General features: G+C 40.7%; 1 protein-coding gene across 1 annotated transcript in view; it reads right to left on the reverse strand.

Annotated features, from left to right (window-relative positions):
• gpr158a (G protein-coupled receptor 158a) overlaps positions 1-16,205 on the reverse strand; it is a 128,985-nt gene that overhangs the window by 66,590 nt on the left and 46,190 nt on the right. Inside the window, exon 3 of the mRNA XM_041814571.1 lies at positions 3,584-3,686. Coding sequence (XP_041670505.1) covers positions 3,584-3,686 — 103 coding nt within the window. The remainder of the gene's footprint in view (positions 1-3,583; positions 3,687-16,205) is intronic.

Below are 16,205 nucleotides of genomic sequence, written 5' to 3' on the forward strand. Positions count from 1 at the left end.
TGTTTGAACGGCCAGCCTTTGTGAATAAAGTCGCCTATGTTGACTAAACATAAAAATAGATTTTTACTTCGTATTGAACAGCATGTAATTCAGCTGACAAACTCTGAGTCAGGTATGACTCTGAATCCCTTGCAGGGTAAACTACGGTACTGTTGGTTTGTGCAGAAATGGCCTGAGGGCCGGCCGTATGGTTGGACAGATAACGGATGGTGCCTTCTGTAGAGCTTTTATGGAAACAGCCATTGTCTCAGAGATTTGCAGGGATTTTGCCTTTAAAAAGAAGCTGGCCTATTTTTCAAAGCTGTGACTCTGCACATCATCGATCCCTTCAAAAGGACTACTTATCTCCGTAGCGATGACTCATATCCTCTAGCTTATTTTCATTGGTTTGTTGCTGCTGCTGTTGACTGTAAGAAAGAGAAAAGTCAGCTACAGTAATTTTACAGCATTTATTTATATTCCCATCACTGGGAGACAAAGGAAAGTGAGCTGCAGCGGCTTCCTCTGCAGAGGAGAGTCAAGGATGTCCCCATGTGGATTAACAGGCTTGTTATTGGCCCCATGGTGGGCCAGACTGCAGCACTACGCCTCGCTAACAGGCTTGCCTCTCCTCTCTATTATTGTCTCCTCAAAGACACACATGCAAACACACACCGAGCCTTCATGCAGACTTACACGCATGAACACGCACAGCAAACAGCCAAAACAGACAGAGGAAGACGGCAAAGATCGAGCTCTCTGAGAAAGAAATCATTTTTGCTTTTCTGTGCATGAAGGGAAATGTTTGAGGCTAAAATGAAGACAGTGGCAATAAGAAGTGAGAGAGGGAGGGAGGTAAACAGGTGAGAAAGGATGTGGAACTGGGATAGACGCAGAGGAACATGCTGGAGGAGGGAAAGTGGATCAAAATGAAAGTAAGGGAGAGATTGAAGGAGGTCAGGTGAAAACCACCGGGGCTCTGTGTCTGCAAAAGCCTTTTTAATGAACTCACAGCAGACAGAATCAACTCTGAAAAGTAACTCCTATTAAAAAGATATTTCCCATCCTGAACCTGATTAGCCTCCCTGGGTACCGGGGCTACTTCAATTATCACACAGGGCAGCAGAGCTCGTCTCCTCGCTGCTGTAGCGTGTAGCGTGTTGTTCTTTTGTGCTTCTGCAGCTTTAAAGAGTCCAGGGATAAAAACCTGAGCTCGTCTGCCTCATTCAGAACAACTTTAGAAAACTGTCTCTCCCAAACTGTTCTGCTGTACTTGACCTTTGCAGACAGATTACTCTAAATGTCTTTTTGTGACGAGCTAAAACTCTGAAGTGCTTGTGAATACTGTGCTGAATGCAGGGCCAGAATAGAGCATCCAACATAGCTGATAATCCAGGCTGTTCTCACCAAACAGCAAACGAGTTACAGAACCTTAACACTTGCAAATCGCCTGGAGTGCAAACACCAAAGTCCAAATCTGCCAGAGCGTTTGAATAAAGGGTGTAAATTTTGCAGCACAATGCCTTAATCACATTCAGATTAGCCCTTTATTATTCTGAATGCTGCATGAGAATCACCTTTCAAAATCAAGCTAGCTTATATGTGCTATCATTCTCAAGATGTCCTTTCAGTATCAGGGCCGTGTGCAAAATTACCACCCCATTACACCTATGAAGACCACATGTTTCATTTGGACTTCTATGTGCACACAGCAGAATATAATGTTGGTCTATCACTCATTATCTGGAGCTAATAAAGTTACAGACCCCCCCCCCCCATAAGTCTTCTATTCAGACTCCTGATATAACTGGATGTATTCTATTCTATTTTAGGATTTCTATGATTAATCTGCATTCATATTCATATTCATATTCATATTCATATTCTGTGCTGTAATTCTACCCCAGCATCATTCAGAGCAGGGCTTTTCAAAGTGTGTGAGAGTGAGCCTCCCCTAAGAGAAATTATTCATCTGGTGGACCCCCACCACATAAAGATTCAGATAAAACAAACAAACAAAAGAAAACCTTTATGTCTGATTTTAAATATTTTTAACATTTTTATATCTTTGATGTTTTGGTCTGCAAATGTTCTTAAACATCCGTCTTTACCAGGTAATCAGTTATTTGGTTTCAGTTACGAATTTATTGCCAATACTACCTGATTATTCTGCTCTGATAATCCTTAAAGCAGCGTTACTCAACCACAGAGCCAAACTGCTGAAAAATATCTCTGAGAGAGCCACGACCTAAGAGGTGGAGAGTGGCAAAAACAAGGCAAAAAAAGAGTAAAAACAGCAGCCAAGAGTGGCAAAAATGGACAAAAAGTAGGAAAAAAACTGGTATTTAATGACTAAAGGATGCTTATGGGGCGAAAAATGGCAAAAAAAAGGCAAAAAAAAAAAAAAAACGGTGAAAAAGGGCAAAAATTGGAAAAAAGTGGCAAAAAGAAGAGGCAAAGAAGTGGCTCCTTTTCTGCATGTCCCTCCCCCACTCTCTCATTCCTGTCCACAGTTCTCCTCTATCAGTGCAGCCATTAAAGGCACAAACATATAGCTTTTTAAAAACTGCTTGCTACATTTCATCCTTCTCAGATTTCCTGAATCACCTCAGATTTCCATATACAGCGTGCGCACCGCACACCGAAGCGCCGCGGGTTTGCTCTGACTGAAGGCGACGACCTCGCCCACTGGAAGCGAGTCTAGAGCGCTGCGCCACGGCGTGCAGTCCTGATCAGCAGGAAGAGATCCCGGGAGAACTGCAGATTCACGCAGGAATAGCACGTCAACAGCGGACTATTTTATCTTTTGGGGTTCATTTATCATCCTGTCCAGTTTAAGTCCAGGATATTACTGCTCCCTCCACTGAGTGAGTTCATTAGGAAGTTAAAAGCTTCATGTCTGCTTAAAGGATCTGTGGTTTTATGTAAACTTCTTTGGCTAAATCCCCAAAAGTTAACTTTTCCTCATCAGTGGCGCCGTTGTAGCTCTGTGACCCACTGACCTCTTGGTGACCTTTTGCTCTTGCTGCAGGATGAGACGTAATGTTGATATAGTGATGATTTACGATCGGGAGTTTGTGCATTGTGTTTTATTTTGAAAGAACCGGATGTTCTACTCTTGTGACTTCCATGGTTGGTGCTTTCTGAACGACAGTGAAGCGGAGCGGAGTGGCGCTCCAGGCACGCGCCGCTGCCGGTCTGGAGCGCCGGCTATGGAAATTCTCTGATAGACTAGAGAGGGAGTGAAGTGCTCCACAGTACGATTCGCCGGCGTTCTGCGGCGCGCACGCTGTATATGGAAATGTGGGGTTAGATGTGGGGGGCCTGATGTGGCCCCCGTTGATGATCCCTGCCCTGCAGGCTCAGCTACTGCTGCCAACAGCAGCACAAAAGAGTGGATCTGAACTTTCACTGAGAGTCACTGATGTGATTTAAACAAACACCCTAAGACATGAAAAAGACAGCGTTTCCTCCCTCCTTCCTGGTTCTGTTGTTGGAGATACAGCGTGTCTACGGTTTTTACATCTTCTGAAGGTTCCCTTTAAAAATAACTAAGTCGTCACTCTGCGCCTTCTCATGGAGTAAAGGACGTGCTCCAGCTTACTTGTAAAGCTGCTGACAGCCACTCTGTTGGGGTGGTAGAAACCTTTCTTGCAGTGGCACTGGTACTTGTCCAAGACGAATCCGTGACCGCGGAGGGGCAAACACTGTGAAGAGAAAGAGATGCACATCAGCCCAAAGAGAATTTTAGACACTCAATCATTGAATCTACACACAAAAATAAAAGCATTTAAAACATGCCGAGATGAACCCAGAGAGGAACCACTGAGGGACAGGGTCTGAGGGACAGGGTCTGACTGTTGAAGCCGTCAGATTCGTTTCCCTCTGTCGTCTGCACTCTAAATATTGAATTAAATCTTTTTCCATTTGATTAAAAGTCTGATAGGAAGCAGAATGAGGGCATCGGGGGGGCATCTTTGGCAGACTGTGTGCTGTTTGCCAAATTACAACACATAATTAATATCTAAATTAAGAACAGACTTCTCCCATGATTAAAGGAATCCATTTCTTCTGTTTCTCCTGGGAGTGAAAACCAGTTTTTGCCTCTGCATGAACATGTTTGGGTCATTTAAATAAAGCCTTCATCTGTAACCGCTGAGTCTTATTTCCATGTTTTTTCATAACCACTTGTGAGTCCTAAGAAAGACGCCCAGGCCCAGAATAGCTCCACGTCTTCAGTCTGACACTCGACACCCTCTGAAGTGTTTGTGACCTTACGGTAAGATCTGGAAGCGAGGCCATCAGCGGCGCCTAAATGAGAAATCAGTCAATGCGATGCTCTTCACAGCCAACTGGTCGTCTTAAGAGGCTGCTATTTCTGACCGTCTCTCAAGGTCCTTGATGAGGTCTGAACGCTGGAGCGTGGACCCTCAGTCAAAGCCTGAGAGAGGCTCCGAAGCACAAGGTAATTACCAGGTCACCATTCAGGAACCAGTTCCTCAAACAAATCCCAGTGAAGAGAGCGGAGCGTGCAAAGAGCCGCTAATCCGCTGAAGATGGCGGCTTCACTCTGAGGTGACAGCCTAGGTCCTTCTGATCTCTCAATCCTGAACCTTCATACTGACACAGACCGGGTCGCCCCTCAGAACCTGAACTGACACGCTTGCTTCTCTCTGTGTGGACCAAGTCATGGATCAGGGTCAGTAGTTCTTGTGGTTAGGGGTTTTCGTGCCTGGTGTAAAAATGTTACTTTTTAGGTTTTAATGTGAATGATTCAGAATTCAAAAAGGTGAAAACACGTAATGTTTGCTTATTAAAACCATGCATGTGTTTCCATCTCCTCTGAGGAACTTTGTGACTACTCTGGCACCCGAATGACACACAGTGTGATTTATCTCTGATCTTTCTGATTCTGGCCCACATAAATACATCTCAGCTTTCTCTGAATCACTTGTTGAGATCCTGGCCAGAAAATTAAAGCCACAAGTGGAAATAAAGGCCCCTCGCTCCCCTGTGTCCCAGATATTATAATAATAATCATAATAATACATTTTATTTCTAAACCCTTTCTGAACACTCGAGGTCACTTTACAGATAAACACAAGTACAATAAAAACAACAGATAAAAGCAAACACAGGAGGAAGTACTGGTTTATAGCACCAAGGATGTTTGACCACCGCTGCAGACAGCGATCATACACGGGAACTTTAGAGCAAATCCAGGATTTTCTATGAGAGTTAGAATGAGCTTTTATTGTCACTGTACACACGTACAGGGTGCCCAAATTATTTTCAGTGAAGGGCCAAAAATAAATCGGGGTGGAGGGTTGCGGGCCAAAACTAAACATTCATGTTGCAGTGCATGAAATTACATATGCCTGCAGCATAACTGTGCAAAATAAAAACTCATACAAAGTAATTTTGAAAATGAATAACAATATTCACAGCATGAAATTACTGAACATCCATATGGAACAAATACTAATTAGGCATACTGCCTTTATAATCAATTTTATCATGTTCCCAACTATTTTTAAACTCTCTGGGCTTCCAGATCTGTGCTGACGGGAGCGCAACAGCGCCACCCTACCCCCAATGTAACACAATGTTAATTTGTGGTCAGGAGAGGAAGCGCAACAATAAATAAATATTGATAGAAATATTTAGACTGCTAGCAGTGGGAAAACAATAGTTAAAAAAATGAATAAATAAAAATTCGAACATGCAGCGAGCCAAAAATAATCGCTTGTGGGCCAAAGTTGGCCAGCAGGCCTGAAATTGGACAGCCCTGCACAAGTACAATAAAATTCTGTGCAAAATATGGGCTACACATCAAAGCTAACAACTCTCTGTTGGATGGTGAGATATTGAAACGGTTGCCATAACCACCAACGGGTCCTTAAATGAAACATGGTTAAGAGATGCCTAATTGTGTGATTTCTGGTTGCCAGTAGGGGGCGCTTTAATGAGGTGTTTGCATGCAGGTGTGTTGAGTGTGATGCCAAAATCTTTAAGGAACACAGTTAGATGTTTACAAAAGATACAAGAGGTTTAAGACATGAAACACAATCCTAAAAGCTTTATTTTGAAATTGAAATGAATGTGGTCAACTTCCTGTTGGAACAGAGCATTGTTCCAAGAGATTTTTTTTGTAGGTGTGTGGTTGGTGATGCCTAGGTGAAATGGTGTGCAGGAGCTTCATGTTTTTAAAGTGTTTGGGAAAGAAGAAAATGTCTGTTATTAACCTGATTCTACATTATTGTACTAAAGCTGGATGTGTGGTCTTAGCTAGGATGTTTGATATCAAATATGTAGTTACATGGGTTTTTTTCTGTGCTGCAAAAAGGTAGTTTAAAGAACCTGCATACACTGGTCAGACATTCCTAACTCTGGTTTATACAACGCTGAGTTTAAGGTAACTCTGTAGCTCACAAGGAGAGCAGATAAAGGAGAACTCTGCCAACAATAAACTTCTCAGGGTGCACCACAAAAAGACTGAAACTGAGACGTCAGCTCTCCAAAAATGTCATTCTAAGCAGTTTTATTTAAAGACACAACAGACGCATCTCCACTAGTGGTCACTGAGTTTCAAACCCCCACATGCAAGGTGTCTAAATGTAACACTTGTGTTATTCTACGGCCTGTTCTGCTGCTTTAATGGTTCAAAGGTTGACTACAGGCGCTTTAATGAAAGGATTGTTCATCCTGTAGCATCAACCAACAATCATCAGTAAAAACAAGAAACAACAGAGGCTGAAGGACTCTTTTATTTGATCATGCAATTAAGTGGTTTCTGTTGTTGGTGGGGGTTTTTTTGAACAAATATCTGTTTAAAAATGACAGAAGAGAGTAACAGCAGAGTCACTGGTCAGTCTGAGAGATGTTTTTGAAGGCACTGGTAACAAAAATGTCCCAAACACTGACTGACTGTTAGCTTCCACTCACATATCCTCGGGTTGCCAAAGTGTCAAATCTAAATGTGGCATATTGGATGAATTGGCTGGAGAGATTTTGTGCCATGCTGGTGCCAGATCTTTTTCATCCCCAGCTGTATAACTCTTCATAAAATTCAGCCTGGTGCAGCTTTAAACGAGCTCTGTGGTGCAACGTGAGTCAGGTTTGTGATTTCATCTCTGATGCCCCGGCAGCTGTCTCCTCAGGACAGGTGGAGCGTGCTGCAGCTACTGCCTGCCACAGTTAATATGCGCACCTCACAGAGACACCAGCAGAAGCGGCCACAGACAGGTGTGTGTGTGTGTGTGTGTGTGTGTGTGTGTGAGTATGCATATTTCTCCTGTGTGTGACAGCGAGGGCCAGAAATAGCCCTGGCAGTGCATCCCAGTCCTGGCTGCTGCAGTGATTGATGCTGGGGTTTGGGTGTGGAGAGTGTTTAGTGGGTGGAGGCAGCCCAGACGGTGCAGGCTGCCTCCCAGCTACCTGCTATCAGTCACATGATCGCAGAGGCAGCGGCCCAACGAGGAACGTGGCGCTTATCAGCAGGCCGAAAAGAGGAGCTCAGACAGGAATGAGGACCTGAGGGAACACCTGGAATGGATATCAAGGTGTAGGGATAAGTTCTGAAGACTTCTCTTTACTATCTGAAAGTCACAACAGTATCGACCGAAATACTGACAAAAACATCTTCATTATAAATCAAAGTGATTAAAAACTTCATGGTATGCATGAGCTTTTTTAACCCATGGTGTCCTACAGATCTCTGCCTCATTTTCCTCCTGGTGTGCATAAATGCACAGGAGGGTTATCACTGTAAATAAAAAAAGTTAGATTACTTCATTTTTAATTGTTTGATTTTTTCCTTTTTTCATCGATTAACAAAAATACCAAATACTCAATAACTGTCAAATCTTTTAACCCTTTAATTTCCGTGTTTGTGATGTAAACAAACAACATTCTTTGATAAAAAAAAACACAAATTGATATTTTTTGCAGATACTACACTGAAAGTGATTAACTTATTTATGGATGACTGCAGCCTGGCATATGTCATTGATTAGTAGCATCATTGGTTAAAATGCATTATTAGTTTTTTGTGAGGTCAGTTATTCTAAAATACTCACGTTTTTCACCCTTCTGTGCATAAATGCACTCCTTTAAATCATGTTAGAAATATCAGACATTTAAAATTGTTTTACTGTCATTGAATTATATTTTTCTCATTTAAGGTCAGCCCTAACCATAAATGTCAAAGACTCATTCATTTTCATTTTTTTAACCCTTTAAATGCCATGTTTCATTGATGATGTCACTGCATTTTTAGATGCAAAATACACAAAAAATGATTTTTTTGCAGGTTACTACATGAAAATGAGAGAACTTATTTTTTGATGATTGCACAGACACACTCACAGACTCACACACTGATCTGCACTCAAACAAACCCTCAGAGAGTTAGTGAGAAGGGGAGCAGAGGGCAGTAGAACACTGAAACCTGGTGGAACAAACATGGACTTCCTGCCCTCGCCCATATATGGTAAAAGTGATGTCACAGGGTAAAAAAATGGTCCAGGTGCAAATGTAAAGCCCCAACTCTCAAATGAAGCCCAGAAACCAGAAAATGCATGATTCATGCCTTAATGGTGGATGGATCTAAAGAAGTGGTTTGAATGGGTTTCAATGGAGACTTTTACACAGCAGGGATATTAACGCTATAAAAAAGGTTTATTTATGTTGGGCTGATTGTTGTGGCTGGGACAGAATTTTGAAAACTGTGCAAAAATGAACAAAAAATACAATACATGATAATATTAATGTGAAAGAGGACAAAGTTTTTAAAAAATATCAACCAAGTGTGCATTTTTGGCACAAGGGGTACCAGAAGGTTAAACATGTGGGAGTCATTTATATCTAAGGAGTATTATGATAATAATAATAATAATAATAATAATAATAATAATAATAATAATAAATCATGAGAGACATTACAGCTAGTTCACTGTAAATGGTGATGCACTGCAAAAAGCTGCATACACAAGTAAAATGCATGTAATAAAAATACAGCCAAGCAGCTGGAGAACATGAACAATTAACGTCAAATATATATATATATAAATATATATATATATATATATTTATATATATATTGAGCTTTATATCTGTATTCCTGCAGAGTTTATGTGGGTTTACATTATTATACGGATAAACAAGCACACAGTTACTCAGTCATCTAAATGCTATCTAATTTTAGCATGCCATACTGTGGTGGTTTCAGAGCACACATACATGGTGACCTACTTCATAATGCATGACATCTGTTATTAATTATGTGTGATGATGTTCTGCTGATAGCAAACAACTCAGGCGGCCATATTGTTTTTCCATAATGAGCTGGAGGCATCAACTGTGCTGCTGGAGAGCAGAAATCACATCACATTAACTGATCATTAGTTAAGTCTGTGAGATTGAGAGTAATGTGTTTAACTGATACAGAATCTCAGCTCTGTGTCTGACAGAATCAGATTTATTCTTAAACTGGGCCGAGCACGAGTAAATTCAGCATCTGTTCTAGAGCGTCTCTTCCTGCCAGCTACCTGTGGCTGCAGTAATAAGCCACTAACATCCAGCTCATTTATTTTTCATGGCTGTCATATATAGGAGAGACACTGAGAGCGTGCTCCGTGTCTTGCCCCTGGGTTCCCAGCTACGGCCGTTGTTGTTGTTTACATCCCAGCTGTGGCAGCTGTCAATCACGCACACTCTGACATGCTAATTGCCATGGCGACCTGTGTGTGCGACCGCGAGCCAGAGCCTTTTCTATGAGTGTGTCACACTGTCGGAGCGACGCAGGAGTCAAAAATAGATCCAGTTCCTCTCCGTCTCTCTCTGGCGCCTCATTTCTTACATCACAGCTGTGTGCAGCGTTGTGATTGATGCACCACTTCATTTTAAACTCAAATTCTAAAAAGTGACTTTAAACAGGATTACAGCAGCACACAGAGATCCACCTCAGCGCCAAACAAAGAAGAGTAGAGTCCTGGGCTGTTTACAGTCCTGAGGGACCAATCAGAGTTTTTTCACAGGTGATGAATTATAGGGAGAATGAAACAGTGATGATAAAGGATTTAAAGATATCTATAAATAAAGTCACAATGATTAAATATCACAGCATCAACGCTACTGTGTGTCCATGTCCAATAAATGCTAAATAAATAAATAAATAAATGAGTTAAAGGCTCAAAATCTGAGATAAAAAGTCAACTTAATAAGTCCTAAAGGTCCAAATACAAAATTAAAAGTCAAAATAAGGTTTAAAAAGGCAAATATATGAGAGAGAGACTTACAATCATGAGTTTAAAGGTCAAGATATGAGATAAAATACAAAATCAAGAGTTTGAAAGACCAAAATAGAAGATAAAATTGAAAATAGTGACTCTAAAAGGTTAAAATAGAAGATAAAATTCAAAATAGTGACTCTAAAAGGTCAAAATAGAAGATAAAATTCAAAATAGTGACTCTAAAAGGTCAAAACAGAAGATAAAATTCAAAATAGTGACTCTAAAAGGTTAAAATAGAAGATAAAATTCAAAATAGTGACTCTAAAAGGTCAAAATAGAAGATAAAATTCAAAATAGTGACTCTAAAAGGTCAAAATAGAAGATAAAATTCAAAATAGTGACTCTAAAAGGTCAAAACAGAAGATAAAATTCAAAATAGTGACTCTAAAAGGTCAAAACAGAAGATAAAATTCAAAATAGTGACTCTAAAAGGTTAAAATAGAAGATAAAATTCAAAATAGTGACTCTAAAAGGTCAAAACAGAAGATAAAATTCAAAATAGTGACTCTAAAAGGTTAAAATAGAAGATAAAATTCAAAATAGTGACTCTAAAAGGTTAAAATAGAAGATAAAATTCAAAATAGTGACTCTAAAAGGTTAAAATAGAAGATAAAATTCAAAATAGTGACTCTAAAAGGTCAAAATAGAAGATAAAATTCAAAATAGTGACTCTAAAAGGTCAAAATAGAAGATAAAATTCAAAATAGTGACTCTAAAAGGTCAAAATAGAAGATAAAATTCAAAATAGTGACTCTAAAAGGTCAAAACAGAAGATAAAATTCAAAATAGTGACTCTAAAAGGTCAAAACAGAAGATAAAATTCAAAATAGTGACTCTAAAAGGTTAAAATAGAAGATAAAATTCAAAATAGTGACTCTAAAAGGTCAAAACAGAAGATAAAATTCAAAATAGTGACTCTAAAAGGTTAAAATAGAAGATAAAATTCAAAATAGTGACTCTAAAAGGTTAAAATAGAAGATAAAATTCAAAATAGTGACTCTAAAAGGTTAAAATAGAAGATAAAATTCAAAATAGTGACTCTAAAAGGTCAAAATAGAAGATAAAATTCAAAATAGTGACTCTAAAAGGTCAAAATAGAAGATAAAATTCAAAATAGTGACTCTAAAAGGTCAAAATAGAAGATAAAATTCAAAATAGTGACTCTAAAAGGTCAAAATAGAAGATAAAATTCAAAATAGTGATTCTAAAAGGTTAAAATAGAAGATAAAATTCTAGATCAGAGTTTAAAAAAGAAAATATGGGATTAAAAGTCAAAGTTAGGAGTTTAGAAGGTCACAATATGAGAGAAAAGGTCAAAATGATGAATTTAAAAGGTCAAAATATGAAATAAAAAGTTAAAAATCCAAATTTAGCTCATACTCTTAGGATGCAAAATGAAAATATGAAATGAAAACAAATTCATTTCTTTCCCTCATTCCTGACTATTTCTTCTTTTTCACATTTTTATGTCTTAAGTTTTTTTTAATCTTCCAGGTTAAATTGACATTTTTATACTGGAGGAAACCTGCAGACCTCACTCAGGTGAGACACTTCTAATTAAAACATGAAATGATCTTGTGGGCCGGGTAAAACTGCACCGTGGGCCACGTTTGGCCCCCGGGCCTTTAGTTTGACACCCGTGTCATAAACGGTCTCACTGAAAAGTTGTCATCTGTCAGAGTACTACGTCTGAAGTCACTTCGCTCCTCAGAGGAAACCGCTGCTTGACTTTATGCACCTGTGGACACGAGTCTGATTGAAACACCTGAGTTGAGCAGGTAACAGGTGTGGCAGAGTACCGCTGTCCTTATAGGGTATAATGCTGTAATTCAGGTCATTCCCACGGACCGACCCACGGGTTCTGACATCCTGTGAGACAAACAGACTTTTCTAAACTGCATTTCTAAGTCTTGTTTTTCAGAACTTCACTGTCCTGTACTGACCCCTGACCCCAGCATAGTCCATCCAACACCTCTGGGAGGGGCTTAATCTCAGACTGTGAGCTGAGGGACCAACACTAAACACACACACACACACACACACACACATCACAAAGAATGCCATTAACAGCTCTGTCAATGACTGGCACTTGCAAATTGCAGATAAATTGGAGAGTCCTGCTGTCCTCTCACATGCCACAGCGAGGGTCACAGGTAAGTCATTCACTCTGACCTGATACGTCAAAGGTGTGAAAATAAGTGAGAGATGGCATTCTGGCATGTGGCGGGCTGTGGCCTGCATGAGTGAGGCTCAGAGCTCACCTGAGCTCTTTTAGGGACTCATTTAAAACAGACTGAAGTGTCTGCCCTCTTAAATCTACATCTCCTCTTCTTTACCAGAATTAAATAATAAAATAGTCTTGGTTTATTTAGACCACATCATGTTCTGGTGTACACAGACTACACTGACTGAACCATGAGTCTGACATTTATCAGCACCAAATCTAAAACCATGTGTGAGTTGCTGCTGGGACTTTCTTTGTGCTGGGTTCCAGTTCTTGGCTTTCTTTTTCTTTATGACTCTGAGCTTTCTCAGAGCCGCACCTTTGACCCTGAGCCTAAAGACTTCCTGATACTGAACAGTGCCTGACCTCGTGACTACACATTAACAGGAAGTGTGGCCTGCTGTGTTACGGCTCAGCAGGTTTTATGGCCTGTAAGGAACCTCTGGGTGTAAATATCACCGTGACAGGTCTTTGATTGGGAAATACATTTCCTACCTTATAATAAAAACCTCCTCCATGTGTGCAGGGTCTAAATGATCATATACTCCATGCAGTGGATCTGAAACAGCCTATGGGGGTGTGCCGGGTTAACTGAGGTCTGTGCGGACCTCAGAAGATCTACAGGGATTACTCGGCCAATGACTAGGTGCTACCTATCATAAAAACCTGGTTCCACCTCTTATTGCAGCTATCCACCTGTGCTCTTGGCGGTTTTCGAGCCCTTGAGACATCTACAGCTCAACCAGGAGCTTGTGGCAACCCCATTACCAGAGCAGTACCCTGAGCAGTGCTTACTCGCCACATCCACCCCTAGGACTTTAAATTAAATATTTAGACTTTTAAGATTCACTATTTTAAAATTTAGGTCATTTTTGACCTTTTTAAACATATTATCTTAAATTTTATGTCACGTTTTGACCTTTTAAACTCATAATGTTGACTTTTATTTTATTTTTTGACCTCAAAAACTCACGATTTTAAAACAGTTTGACTTTTAATTTTGTGTTTTGACCTTCTGAACAAATAAGTTTGACTTTTTAGCTCAGATTCTGAGCCTTTAAACTTGTCATTTTGACTTTTATCTCAGACTCGTTTATCATCAGCAGAGTTTATTTCCCCTGTAACTGGAGAAAATGAGGATGACAGTTTATGGTTTAATCTCGACCCTGCTGGGCCCTCAGGTTAGACCTGAATCCAGAATCCGGCCCCTGCTGTGACTCAGTTTGACAGCCCTGGTCTAGGTTTTTAACTCCACCATAAATCCACTGGAACTGTGTATTTTCTGCACATCACTGCACAAATCTACATCAGTGCAGCAGCCCCTGCAGACAGCCCCTATTCTACATAAAGCTCCTTAGATTAAACACAGCAGCTCTCCTCCATCACCTCTCTGTGACATGAAGCAGGGGAATAAAAAACAACTCCAGCAGTAGTGCTAATTGATGCTGAGGCCAGGCGTCTTCCACCTGACCAGGAAACCAGGAACCAGCTTGGTTCTGCTGGCTAATTAGGGCCTGCTGAAGACTCTCCATCGCTTTGAAAGAAGCCCACGCTCTTCCGGTCCAGCACGGTGCCTAATCAAGCACTAATAGGTAGTAGATGGGCCTCAGTAGATATTTGTAATGATCCTGCAGAGTGCAGCGCTAACCCTGAGGACAGCTCAACGGCCAGTAATTACAGACGGAGCTACACAACGAGCAGAGACGAGGCCTTGGCTGTACAGCAACACACGCTGGAGGAACAGTTCAGGTGTGTAAGGAGAGTTTCAGATTTAAAGGAAGGATGTACATGCTCTGTTTCACATCTAATCTTTTCTGTCACTCTGCCTCATAACTTTACTTCAACACTAACACTTCCCAGATCTCTGCATATAAACTTAAAGTCTTACACACTATTTAGCAAGAGGAAAGAGTTGTATCATTTAGTTTCAAGCCCTGAGGGAGCTTTTTCTCAAGACTTAGAAATAAGTTGGAGATGTCACAGGGTTATCTTGCCTCTGGCTGTAAGAGATAGAGCTATTTACCAGGCATGGAGGGTCAAGCCAAGGCGCACTAGAAAGTTCCACTGAGAGATTTGCAGGCTCAGGGCTGTGGGGAGTTTCACCCAGTGCAGCGATTAAAAGTTAGGCTATCTCTGCCTGTTTGGACATTCTGCCCCGCTAGCTCTTTATCTTTATAGGTGGAATGGCCCTTTATTTAGAGCCTCAGGCCCAAGCTGAGGGAAAGTCTGACACACTGAAGCTGGGTATGTGAGATTTTATAGATTATAAAAAGTGTAGAGAAATAAATACTGCAGAAACATGAGCATCAGTGAGGTTTGTATCGACTGTATCAAACACTAAAGGAGCCTGTCCCCGACTAAAATGTTAATGATGCATTCAGTCACCTCCTCTGTAGGTTGTCAGATCATTAAATAGCACATAATCAGACATAATCACTAACAGTGCTTTATGTACCTGGAGAGAGGTGCTCAATCATCCTTTATCACCCTAACATGTGCAACGGCAGGGAGACGTTAAAAAGTCCTCCAACATGCTTAGTGACGGCGACAAACGCAGTTTAACGGTGAGAAATTCTCTGAACCGTGTCGAGGTTTCAGCAGGAAAATACGCGGTTTCATTTAGAGAGCCCAACCCTGACCTTCTGGAGTCAAAGTCAGACATTCAGATCATGCTTCCAGGTGCTTCTGGGATATTACAGGAAGCAATGGCCCAGTTAAAGTCCCTCTGAAGAGATTTTAAAAATCTGGGTTTTAGGTGCGGTGTGTGACAGGCCACAGTTATGAACTACACAGGAAAGTCTGGGGAGGACTTTTTCCAGAGTAAAGAATATTTAACTCAAAAATAGTCAAATGTTCTCTTTTTTGAGTGTATTTATTACCAGCCCCACCACAGCTGGAGTAAAAAACAGAGTAAATTCTCCTGGAGTAAAACTTTAACCACACCCACTTAAGTTCCAGCTCAGCTGGCGTCTCTCATGGACGGCCACGGTTACAATCCAGACCTCCTCACCTGGTGATGAACCTTCAGGCTCCTGTGGACTACAGCTTCTAGTCAGGTACCCTGGCTCCTCTCCAACCTTTGATAATCGGGATTTTCAGTGACTTCTTTGCCTCGTCTAACTCCATTTTCCCTTTTTTTGCAGTGTCTCCGTCTCTCCTCCAGTGATTCTGCCAACCAGCAGCAGCTCACCATCATTTCCACTGTTGTTGTCCAATAAAGGTCTTTAACCTCACTGCCTCATCTCTGCTCTGCTCCTGGGTCCTTGTCATGGTCATCACTGTTGTCTCTGTAATATTAGAAGTCTATGTCTAACAAACACAAGCAAAACAAGACCTCTTCTGTTGTTACGCCTTTATAGGTGGGAAGGCAGAATGATCTATTCAGAGGAAATGTAGCTCTTTATAACGAGGAAGATGAATCTGTTTAGAGCAAGCTACAGCTCTGCATCAGCCTTACTCAGCTGTAAATGGAGGAGAAATTGTTCCATAATGAGCAGAAATATTTCTAAAAGGAATGAAAACCGTTCTGAAAGGACTAAATATGACTTAGTATTAATAAAAACAGCTCTGTGATGAGTAAACTAAGGTCTGAATGACTCTGGGAGTACAGATGCTGTAGAGTTGGTTTTATTGTTCATTGTGGAGTTCATAATCATCATTAAGAGTTAAATAAAAATACTTTTAGAGTAAAAACGACTCTGACAACATTC

Source organism: Cheilinus undulatus, linkage group 19, assembly GCF_018320785.1.
Source record: "Cheilinus undulatus linkage group 19, ASM1832078v1, whole genome shotgun sequence".
Lineage (NCBI taxonomy): Eukaryota > Metazoa > Chordata > Actinopteri > Labriformes > Labridae > Cheilinus > Cheilinus undulatus.